The 12,833-nt window shown below is 40.9% G+C and overlaps 1 protein-coding gene across 1 annotated transcript; it reads left to right on the top strand.

Annotated features, from left to right (window-relative positions):
- The first annotated feature begins 2,888 nt into the window (after window positions 1–2,888).
- On the top strand, window positions 2,889–3,728 carry LOC143852293 (uncharacterized). The gene has a single exon (XM_077361691.1). It carries the CDS (start codon window positions 2,889–2,891, stop codon window positions 3,726–3,728), a length of 840 nt encoding a protein of 279 aa, XP_077217806.1.
- The last annotated feature ends 9,105 nt before the right edge of the window (window positions 3,729–12,833 follow it).

Genomic DNA, 12,833 nt, shown 5'->3' with positions numbered 1-12,833 from the left:
TTTAGAGTACTTATACATGGTTTATACAGGGTAAGAAGTAGTTTATACTGTTTATAAGTGGTTTATATAGGTTTATCAGTGGTTTAGAGTTTTTACAACTGGTTTATATAAGGTAAACGTGGTCTATATAGGCCTATCAGTGATTTAGACTGTTTATAAGTGGTTTATATAGGCTTATCAGTGGTTTAGAGTGTTTATAGATGGTTTATACAGGGTAATAAGTAGTTTATAGTGTTTATAAGTGGTTTATATAGGTTTATCAGTGGTTTAGAGTTTTTACAACTGGTTTATATAAGGTAAACAGTGGTTTATATAAGCCTATCAGTGGTTTAGACTGTTTATAAGTGGTTTATGTAGGCTTATCAGTGGTTTAGAGTGTTTATACATGGTTTATACAGGGTAAGAAGTAGTTTATACTGTTTATAAGTGGTTTATATAGGTTTATCAGTGGTTTAGAGTTTTTACAACTGGTTTATATAGGGTAAACAGTGGTTTATATAAGCCTATCAGTGGTTTAGACTGTTTATAAGTGGTTTATGTAGGCTTATCAGTGGTTTAGAATGTTTATACATGGTTTATACAAGGTAAGAAGTAGTTTATAGTGTTTATAAGTGCTTTATATAGGTTTATCAGTGGTTTAGAGTTTTTACAACTGGTTTATATAAGGTAAACAGTGGTTTATATAAGTCTATCAGTGGTTTAGACTGTTTATAAGTGGTTTATGTAGGCTTATTAGTGGTTTAGAGTGTTTATACATGGTTTATACAGGGTAAGAAGTTGTTTATACTGTTTATAAGTGGTTTATATAGGTTTATCAGTGGTTTAGAGTTTTTACAACTGCTTTATATAAGGTAAACAGTGGTTTATATAAGCCTATCAGTGGTTTATACTGTTTATAAGTGGTTTATGTAGGCTTATCAGTGATTTAGAGTGTTTATACATGGTTTATACAGGGTAAGAAGTAGTTTATACTGTTTATAAGTGGTTTATATAGGTTTATCAGTGGTTTAGAGTTTTTACAACTGGTTTATATAGGGTAAACAGTGGTTTATATAAGCCTATCAGTGGTTTAGACTGTTTATAAGTGGTTTATGTAGGCTTATCAGTGGTTTAGAATGTTTATACATGGTTTATACAAGGTAAGAAATAGTTTATAATGTTTATAAGTGGTTTATATAGGTTTATCAGTGGTTTAGAGTTTTTACAACTGGTTTATATAAGGTAAACAGTGATTTATATAAGCCTATCAGTGGTTTAGACTGTTTATAAGTGGTTTATGTAGGCTTATCAGTGGTTTAGAGTGTTTATACATGGTTTATACAGGGTAAGAAGTAGTTTATACTGTTTATAAGTGGTTTATATAGGTTTATCAGTGGTTTAGAGTTTTTACAACTGGTTTATATATGGTAAACAGTGGTTTATATAACCCTATCAGTGGTTTAGAGTGTTTATAAGTAGTTTATATAGAGTTACCAGTGGTTTTAGAGTATTTATAAGTTGTCTATTTAGGATAACCATTGGTTTAAAGTGTTTATAAGTGGTTTATATTGGCTTAACAGTGGTTTATATTGGCTTAACAGTGGTTTATAGTATTTCTAAGTGCTTTATATGGGGTAAGTAGTGGTTCATATTTCATTGTCATGACTTAGTAGGTCTTAGTAGTGGTTTATGTTGTTTTATGAAGACTTAGCAATGGTTGAAGTTATGCATAATTCAAAAATTGGTGCTTTACTTGTTAATTGGAATGGTTTTTTTTGAATTGGTTATTTTGACAATGGTTTAATTTTGTGTAAACAGGAGAACAGTAGAACGAAGAGCTTCTTTTATCTTACACGTCGACGGCTTTGTAAATGATGCGGTATCATTTGAATACGTAGGAGGGAAGAAGTTGCCATTAATTGTGGGTCAGAAAATAAAATTTAGAGAATTTGACACTCTAATTCACAGGAAAATTGGGACTAATCGAAGTAATGTTTCTTTATCCATCAAGTGTCGATATATTTTAGACCCATATCAGATCATCTTATACGATATTCGAGATGATAACGACCTTGATCTGGTGATGATGCTTTTTGATAGTACGGTTATTAATTCTCTGAGCTTGTATGTAACTAAAGAGTACAATTTTGGAGGAAACAATTCTCCTCACCCTACGGATGTCGGTCTGCTGTATCGGTGTGGAGATCCTCCTGATGAAGGAAGATGTGGTGATGGATATACGAGTGATAAGTAAAATAGTTGATTGTTTACAATCCATTTGTGAAATTGCCTTCCCTTTATTGTTACTCACCTTTGCGCAGATGTCACGCCAACTTAAGTGAAGTTTATGAAGATCATATTTCTTACCGGAATGTTGGTGTCGCAACGATCCCTACCTCATTTGCAGACGCTTCGAGGCCGAAAATTCATTCTGTCCCTGCATCACCGAGTCCATCAGTCGTTGCTCGAGAAGGAAAAAAAAGAAGACATAGCAGTAGTCATAACATACATCGGTAAATTATAGTAGAGAGCAATTGTTGAGTGCTATTCATATTCATTCCTTTCATTTATGAATCAATTATTTTATTTCTAATTGCTACCCGATGTGCAGCTACGAAGTGGACTTGAATCAGGATTTTGATGATCCCAATTTTAATGAGACCGACACCATTGAGACCGAGTTTGAGACAACCCACCCAAGCCAATACAAGGAGGAGTTGTCTAGGAATTTTGGAGGTGATGTTCATGCTAATGAATTAATTAGACCGAACGATGGCAGTAATAACGATGATGATGACTTTGGTGATGATAAAGAAGACTTCAGTGACGGTGAGGACATGGGTGATGAGTAGGATGAACCTACTAATTATCTAGGCAATGCTTTGGGAAATACGTATGAAAGGCAGCCGATGGAAGCAGATGAAATGGTTATAGGGGCTGATGAAGTAAATGAGATTGTGCGACTTGAGGAGTTCACGGTTGGGGCAATGTTCCCAAATCTTAAAGTCTTTGAAAAGAAAGTCAGAGACTATGCAATCCAGCATCATTTTGTGTTTGTCCCACAGGAGAAAAATCCCACAAAGTATGGCGTTAGATGCAAGGAGCGTAGTTGCCCGTGGCGTATCACAGGGACCACTTACACAGATTATGTTAAGGTAAAAACATTTATCCCCCAGCACACATGCTCAGGCACAGTGAAAGGGAACGATCATCCCATGGCCACTGCAAAATGGGCTGCTGAAAATTGTGTAGCCTTATTCCCCCGACCAGAAGACGTGAAGGCTACTTTGATAATAGAGTACATCAAGGTCCAGTGTGGTATAACATTGTCCTATCGAAAAGCCCACATGGCGAAGGAGCTTATACACGAAATTAAGTGCAGAAATGCCGAGGCGTCTTACCGCATCCTGCCTGCTTATACTAAGGAGTTGGTAAGAAGGAATCCTGGCACAATAATACGGTTGTGCCGATCCCGAGAGTTACGGCCAAGAGGGGATGATACTTTCGCCCGTTTATTTTGGTCATTTGGCCCTAACATACGTGCATTCAACCGAACAGTTAGGCCGCTCGCCCTAATTGACGGGACCCATTTGCAGGAGAAGTACAGGGGGACTCTACCAGCCGCAACTGGGATAGACGGCAACGGTGGGTTATTCCCGCTAGCATTTGCAGTAGTCGAGGCTGAGACGTATGAAAGCTGGGTATGGTTTCTGCATTTGTTCCGTCATAATTTCATTTCAACGGGCTGAGATGTCATCACGATTGGGTCGGACCGGATGAAGGGGTTGCCTAGAGCCGTAGCTGAAGCTTTGCCCAGGTCACACCATAGCTATTGCATCCATCACCTCAGTGCCAACTTCCATTCAACCTTTAAAAATGAAAAGCTCCGGAAACTCTTTATGACAGCTGCATATTCCCTAAGGGAGGGTGCTTTTAAGGATGCGATGGAGAGTATTAAAAGTCAGAGTAAAAGAGCACACCAATGGATATCGGACATTCCTAAAGAAAATTGGGCGAGCGCGTATTTTGAAGGATGCAGATATAACGTGTTGACAACTAACGCAGCTGAGTGCTTCAATGTCGTTTTAAAGGGAGCAAGAGAGTTGCCAATTACAGCACTTGTCGAACACACAAGATGGAAAGTTTGTGACTTCTTTCAGTTCCGTCAGAAGACATGTAGCAAATGGACGACTCGTTTGACACCAAAAGCGGAATCCTGGTTGGCCGAAGCACGTAAAGAAGCAGGTGCCTATACGCCGTGGCAGTGTAGTTGGACCGAATTTCAAGTAACGTCCAGGTATCACGTTGACCAGGTGGACTTAGCTAAGCAAACATGTACGTGTCGTATGTTCCAAAAGATGGGAATTCCGTGCGGGCATGCGATAGCAACCATGGGACTAAACCACCAAGATCCATACTGTTACTGCCAGGATTGGTATCTGGCCGATGCATAACGGAAGACTTATGATGGAGTAGTTTATCTCACGTTAGATCGATCGCAATGGCTAGATCCTTCTCATACTTTGCCGTTGGTATTGCCGCCAAAAGTAAGACGACAGCCAGGGCGACCAAAAAAAGTCAGAGTGGAGAGAGGACTGGAAAGAGGAGTGCATCATAAGTGCGGTACCTGCGGGCAACTTGGACATAATAAGAGATCGTGCAAGAATTCTCCCATCGTAAATCGTCAGCAAAACGAGGCTCCAATCGGGCCTTCCGCACCAATGAAGAACAGGTGTGATCAATCTAACATGTTTTTTTTACTAGTCCTCGATACAACCCGTGCTGGCGTTAATCGATTCGTGCAAATTTTATTGCGGGCCTGGTCTATCTTGCCTGCCTCCGTTTTTTCTGTAAGTATGAATTGCAGGCCCGGCATTTTTTGGAATACATAAACATTTTTTGGAATAATTGTATGTTTTTTTGGAGTACATGTATGTTTTCTGTAATGGGGTGCTATAATTAATGAGAAATTTTTTTTTTACGAAGCAAAGAAGCACTTAGAATTGTCAAAACCTGAAAGCGACTGATCATAGAATCCACCTATCAGGTGCTTGGCCAGCATACGAACTACATTATCCAAATTATCATCCAAGAAGATAAGCTTAATACATCATATGTCAGTATATATAAAGCGTCTGAGCAAAAAAGTATCCATCATCATCAGAGAACTGAAGCCATCTACTGCTCTGGAGGTGGTGGTGGAGGATATGAGGAACTGGCAGGCTGCTGACCCCACTGACCACCGGAGAGGTACTGGTAATAGGTGGTCCACTGTTCATCAATGTGTGTAGTAAGAGTCTGAAAGCGACTAGCCATCTCCGTGTCAACGTGAGTAGTGAGCGCCTGGAAGCGACTGGCCATCTCCGTGTCAACGTGAGTAGTGAGTGTTTCAAAGCGACTGGTCATTCCCTGTCAACGTGAGTAGTGAGCTTCTCAAACTGAGAAGCCATGGATAGCTGAAGGGCCTCCTGCATAGCGGTGAAATCCTGAGATGCCCGTGGTGCCACAGGTGCCTCAGTATCCTGATCCGCCTCTTCTTCTTCTTCTTCTTCCTCTCCTTCTTCTTCTCCTTCTTCGTCTTCTTCTCCAGCTGCAACTTCAACTACTTCTTTGTTTAGAGCCATGCGCCGGAAAGACTTATCATCAAATGGAGCGGTAGGAATGATGGTCGCCTCACTATCCAGAGCAATGCCAAAGTTGCGGAAGATACACGTAAGGAGCATGCCATATGGCAAGGAGGCTCTGGACCGCTTAAGTGTTTGGAACATAAAACGGAAGATGATATAAGGTAGGCAAACCTTGCGACGCTCAAGAATACAATAGATGAGGTAGGCCTCTAAGGGCCTTAGAGCATCGGTCATGCCCTGTAGACACCCCATTTTGACCGTGCCCTAAACCCTTCCAGTTTTGCAAAAATCCCCATCAAATCAATGAGTTAGGGTCCCAAACTTAACCCTAGGCTAGCTTTGGGTCCCAGCTAGGTCCCCGCAAAATTTTGTCGAAATCCGATCGCGTTTGCCTAGCAAACGAGCTAAGACGGTGCTGTAGTGTAAATGCGCAGAAGGGGGGTGATTTATCCTGGGTGGGGCCGAACCTGGACCGAATGGGACAAAGGTTACGGGTGCGCCTTATCATTTTTGTGCGCCCATCAAATGGGGGTGCGGATATCAACAGGTTATTTTAACCTATATAAAAAAAATCAAAAACGAAAGGGGGGGAGCTCATTTGCAAAAAAAAAAAGATAGAGAGAGAGAGGAAGAGAAGAGCTCATTTATTAAAAAAAAAAAAAAAAAAAAAAACTGTGGGTCTTCATGTTTTCTTCTCCGATCGGATCTGCCGGATTTCGGTCGATTTCCGCCTTCTTCTTTTCCGATCATCCTCATCAAAGCTCCGAGCAAGCTCCGGCCACCTCCCGATCCAAGGCCCTAGATCTCATTTCCTCGTAGAAAGATCTCAGATCTGAGATCTGAGATCTGAGATCTGAGATCTGAGAACTCGCTGGCCTTCACTTTTTCCGGCAATTTATGCCGGAATCCGGCAATTAGATCATCATCTCCGGTGAGATTCGGCTGGGAATCCGAACAAATCTGCCAGCATCGCTCAGGTATTTTTTTATTCATTTATTTTTTAATTTTTTTTATCGTTTCATCATTGCATGTTTGACTGTTCGAAGATTATTAATATTAAAATTGTTGAAATAGTAACAGCTGTTTGAATAGTAATAGGATTAAATTTTTATTTTCGTGCATAGTAAAGCTTGCGTGAACAGTACTAGGTCGATTAATATTATTAAATTATTATTTTCGTCGATTAATATTATTAAATTATTATTTTTGTCGGTGAGTAATTATTGTTTTTTGACCGTAATGATTATTTTATTTAAATTATTATTTTTGTCGGTTATTAATATTATTAAATTATTAATTTTTTTGACCGAGATGATTACTATTAATTAAGTATTATTATTTTTCTTTCGGTGGAATATTTAATTGTTATTTCGTTTCCAATTACCGAGGGACCCGCTGATGTGGAGCCCGCCGATGTGGGACCGCTTGTGTGGGGCCCGCTTGTGTGGGGCCCGCCGATGTGAGACCCGCCGATGTGGGACCCTCTTGTGTGGGACCCGCTTGTGTGGGACCCGCTGATGTTGGACCCGCTTGTGTGGGGCCTGTTTGTGTGGGGCCCGCCGATGTATGAATAGTACTTGGTAGGTCCTACTGTGAATAGTAGTTTTGAATAGTAGTTTTGAATAGTAGTTTTGAATAGTAGCTTTGAATAGTACTTATAAATAGTAGCTTTGAATAGTAGTTTTGAATAGTAGTTTTGAATAGTACTTATAAATAGTAATTATGAATAGTATTTTTGAATAGTAATCTTGTATAGTAATTATAAATAGTAATTATAACAGTCTTCAGCACAGGAGTCAGTCCTTCAGTCAGTCCAGGAGTTTTTCCTATCATCATAGGGGTTAGGATTCTGTCCATCCTCTCATCAAGTCGTGATCTTTACCCGCTCCTGCAAGGTATAGGATGCTGTCCAACCCTTGCCGAGTTATTTTCCTGATCGTTCCCCCGCAAAGCATAGGATGCTGTCCAACCTTTGCGGGATTCCAGAAGTCTCCCTACCCTTATGATGATAGGATTTTATTCTCTGGTGTCAAAAAAACAACAAAAACATTCCAAAAACACTTAAAAACAACAAAAACATTCCAAAAACACTTAAAAATTCAAAAAAACATAATCAAAATCAAAAATCTCAAACAAAGAAGATCCGGGAACCAGATCCGGGACGGGCGCGGGGGGACGTGCCCCCGCGCGAGTCTCTCTAGATCGTCCACGTGAAGGGGCACGTCCCCCCGCGCCCGTCCCGGATCTGGTTCCCGGATCTTCTTTGTTTGAGATTTTTGATTTTGATTATGTTTTTTTGAATTTTTAAGTGTTTTTGGAATGTTTTTGTTGTTTTTAAGTGTTTTTGGAATGTTTTTGTTGTTTTTTTGACACCAGAGAATAAAATCCTATCATCATAAGGGTAGGGAGACTTCTGGAATCCCGCAAAGGTTGGACAGCATCCTATGCTTTGCGGGGGAACGATCAGGAAAATAACTCGGCAAGGGTTGGACAGCATCCTATACCTTGCAGGAGCGGGTAAAGATCACGACTTGATGAGAGGATGGACAGAATCCTAACCCCTATGATGATAGGAAAAACTCCTGGACTGACTGAAGGACTGACTCCTGTGCTGAAGACTGTTATAATTACTATTTATAATTACTATACAAGATTACTATTCAAAAATACTATTCATAATTACTATTTATAAGTACTATTCAAAACTACTATTCAAAACTACTATTCAAAGCTACTATTTATAAGTACTATTCAAAGCTACTATTCAAAACTACTATTCAAAACTACTATTCAAAACTACTATTCAAAACTACTATTCACAGTAGGACCTACCAAGTACTATTCATACATCGGCGGGCCCCACACAAACAGGCCCCACACAAGCGGGTCCAACATCAGCGGGTCCCACACAAGCGGGTCCCACACAAGCGGGTCCCACATCGGCGGGTCTCACATCGGCGGGCCCCACACAAGCGGGCCCCACACAAGCGGTCCCACATCGGCGGGCTCCACATCAGCGGGTCCCTCGGTAATTGGAAACGAAATAACAATTAAATATTCCACCGAAAGAAAAATAATAATACTTAATTAATAGTAATCATCTCGGTCAAAAAAATTAATAATTTAATAATATTAATAACCGACAAAAATAATAATTTAAATAAAATAATCATTACGGTCAAAAAACAATAATTACTCACCGACAAAAATAATAATTTAATAATATTAATCGACGAAAATAATAATTTAATAATATTAATCGACCTAGTACTGTTCACGCAAGCTTTACTATGCACGAAAATAAAAATTTAATCCTATTACTATTCAAACAGCTGTTACTATTTCAACAATTTTAATATTAATAATCTTCGAACAGTCAAACATGCAATGATGAAACGATAAAAAAAATTAAAAAATAAATGAAGAAAAAAATACCTGAGCGATGCTGGCAGATTTGTTCGGATTCCCAGCCGAATCTCACCGGAGATGATGATCTAATTGCCGGATTCCGGCATAAATTGCCGGAAAAAGTGAAGGCCAGCGAGTTCTCAGATCTCAGATCTCAGATCTGAGATCTTTCTACGAGGAAATGAGATCTAGGGCCTTGGATCGGGAGGTGGCCGGAGCTTGCTCGGAGCTTTGATGAGGATGATCGGAAAAGAAGAAGGCGGAAATCGACCGAAATCCGGCAGATCCGATCGGAGAAGAAAACATGAAGACCCACAGTTTTTTTTTTTTTTTTTTTTTTAATAAATGAGCTCTTCTCTTCCTCTCTCTCTCTATCTTTTTTTTTTTGCAAATGAGCTCCCCCCCTTTCGTTTTTGATTTTTTTTATATAGGTTAAAATAACCTGTTGATATCCGCACCCCCATTTGATGGGCGCACAAAAATGATAAGGCGCGCCCGTAACCTTTGTCCCATTCGGTCCAGGTTCGGCCCCACCCAGGATAAATCACCCCCCTTCTGCGCATTTACACTACAGCACCGTCTTAGCTCGTTTGCTAGGCAAACGCGATCGGATTTCGACGAAATTTTGCGGGGACCTAGCTGGGACCCAAAGCTAGCCTAGGGTTAAGTTTGGGACCCTAACTCATTGATTTGATGGGGATTTTTGCAAAACTGGAAGGGTTTAGGGCACGGTCAAAATGGGGTGTCTACAGATGCCCCTCTTTGGCAGAGTGTGCTTGTCGCGCGAATGTCAAAGCTGAACAGACAACACATTTTGACTGGCCCAAAATTTATTTTACAAAGATTGAACTCGTGGAGGGAACAGATGTCTCAGGGGTCTCACTCGAATTGGAGGGAAGGGATGCCTCAGGGGTTTTGAATGAAAAGGATTTTGATTATTGGCTTGATGCTCTCAAAGATGCTCTCAGAGAGACTTTCGTTTTAAAATTTCACATTCAACATGACTTAATATTAATTTGGTGAAATGCTGGACACATAACTCAGCATTCAAAACATATTGGTGAGATAGCCTCCCACCAGAGAAATAACTCGAGTAACACATCGGTCACACTCGAGTAACACATCGGTCACACAGGTATTCCTGACTCCGCACTTGGGTGACGGCACACTGTGGAACGACGGACCATGACTTGACAACAAAATAACTAGAGAGAGTTGTTGTCCAGCTTTTCACCAAATTAGACAAGGAAGAACAACAGTTGAATGAAAATTTTGATCAGGGGTCCATGGTAATAAGCCATGAAGAGCCTTGCAGAAAACGAGGGTCCACGGTGGTGAACCGTGAAGAGCCAAGCAAACGGGAATCGAGGGTCCATGGTAGTAAGCCACGAAGAGCCTCGCGGAACGAAATTTATTTATATTTTTTTATTTTTAGGAAACTAGAAATCGAGGGTCCACGGCAACAAACCGCGAAGAGCCAAGCCATAATCCGGGGTCCGTGGTAATAAGCCACGAAGAACCTTGCAAGAAAGATATTGAGTGATTAATGGATTAGAAAAACTGAGAATCAAGGGTTCATAGCCATAAGCTATGAAGAGCCAAGAAGTAATCGAGGGTCCACGGTGACCAGCCGTGAAGAGCCACGCAATGAATCTAGGGTCCATGGCAAGAAACCATGAAGAGCCCAGCAGAAAGGAATTTAGGGTCCACGGCAATACTCCGTGAAGAGCCACGCAATGAATCTAGGGTCCATGGCAAGAAACCATGAAGAGCCCAGCAGAAAGGAATTTAGGGTCCACGGCAATACTCCGTGAAGAGCCAAACATTGAATTTGGGGTCCATGACAATAAGCCATGAAGAGCCCAACATGCAGAAACAAATGATATGTAAAAGATATGAATGGAATGACTATGAATAGTGGGTCCATGATATTTCTGGAAGGACATATCACGAAGAGCCAATCGGGGAGCATGGGTCCATAGTATACCTGAATGGTAGACCATGAAGAGCCAAGAAGTAATCGAGGGTCCACGGCAACAAACCGTGAAGAGCCACGCAATGAATCTAAGGTCCATGGCAAGAAACCATGAAGAGCCCAGCAGAAAGGAATCAAGGGTCCACGGCAATACTCCGTGAAGAGCCAAACATTGAATTTGGGGTCCATGACAATAAGCCATGAAGAGCCCAACATGCAGAAACAAATGACATGTAAAAGATATGAATGGAATGACTATGAATAGTGGGTCCATGATATTTCTGGAAGGACATATCACGAAGAGCCAATCGGGGAGCATGGGTCCGTAGTATACCTGAATGGTAGACCATGAAGAGCCAAGAAGTAATCGAGGGTCCACGGCAACAAACCGTGAAGAGCCACGCAATGAATCTAAGGTCCATGGCAATAAGCCACGAAGAGCCTAGAATGAAATTTGGGGTCCATGACAATAAGCCACGAAGAGCCCAACAAGAATAACAAGTAATGGAGATGAATGAAATGAGCATGGAGAGCGGGTCCATGATATATCCTAAAGGACAGATCACGAAGAGCCATTCAGGGAGCAAGGGTCCATGATGTGCCTGCCTGACAAACCACGAAGAGCCTTGGAAGGACAGTGATATTGCTGAGAATTGATTGATTTCGAATGATGATTTTTTTTTTTTTAGACTGATTGCCTCTTGCCGAGGAAATTGGGAGTATGAGTTCCTTGCTGAGAATTGGACTCAGATAACTTGCAGGGATTTGGATATTGACCATTTTTTCTGATTTTGCCGGGGATTGAAGGCTGCGCGAGCAAATTCTAGACTCCGCTTGGGAAACTGATTTTCTTAGAGAATTGACTCTTCTGAAGAGAGGACTCAACTGAGGAGTTTAGAGGTTAGGCTTGAGATGTGCTTGTACCCCTCTTATCCTTACTTGCTTGAGACATTGTTACTGATTGCCTTTGTGCGCTTGACATCTTTTATGACGCAAGTCATAAAAGATGCCCCTAGTATATTGTGTTTCCATGACAGGAGTTTTAAGAAGGCAAGACAATGATGGTTGAAGAAAAGATGTTTCGTTTCATGAAGGCTTGAGGATGCAAAGTTTTTTTTTTTTTTTTTTTTTTTTTTTTTTTTTTGTATGGAGAGAATAGGACAATAACCATGATGGCTGAGTCTGAAAATCTCTTCTTTCGCATGGCTCACTTTTGGAGGCTTAAGGTCTCGGGTAGGTTTGAACAAGATGTCTCCCGCCCCTTCTGATACCTAAACCAGGATTTACTCTGAATTTTCTTCGCATTTTGGAGGACACACTCCCATTCTTCCAGCACCTGACAGTTTGGACTTTGCAAGGAAAGGGAACACAAATATGAAGGAGGAACAGATTTCCAAGGACTCAATCAAAGAAGACTCTTATTGCTCGAAGGACTCGACTCGCTTTCGACTTCGCTCTTGGATCTGATGTGTCATTTTTTAAGGGTATGGCTTAGTCACTCTTAGAGTATTTCGAAGACCGTGTCAAGAGGCACTACTCTCCTTTTTCGGTGTTTAGGTCATGGTTATTATCCCTTTTGGATTGCTCGGTTTCAATGCCCCAGTTTAGAGGAATGTTAAAGTAAGCTTGCTGGCACTACTTGGACCCCGAGATTTTACGCTGGTTGAAGGCTGTTTCTCCATCTCAATGATTCGCTTTTTTGTTGGAAGTCATTGCCATTGATCAGATTGCCTTTTCAGGTTTTCAATCTGACGGACCGCTTGCCCTAACTTTTGCCTGGTTCGCCCTTTCGGGTTTTCAATCCAGCGGGCTTGATACCCTAATTTTTGCCTAAGCCGACTTTT

Source organism: Tasmannia lanceolata, unplaced genomic scaffold (genome assembly GCF_043159265.1).
Source record: "Tasmannia lanceolata isolate RefF3 unplaced genomic scaffold, GAP_Taslan_0.1 ptg000019l, whole genome shotgun sequence".
Classification (NCBI taxonomy): Eukaryota; Viridiplantae; Streptophyta; class Magnoliopsida; order Canellales; family Winteraceae; genus Tasmannia; species Tasmannia lanceolata.
This window is presented reverse-complemented; position numbering and strand designations above follow the sequence as displayed.

What these genes read in the sequence shown, in the direction of transcription:
- LOC143852293 (XM_077361691.1), top strand. Translation starts at nt 2,889, where the DNA reads ATGGAAGCAGATGAAATGGTTATAGGGGCTGATGAAGTAAATGAGATT.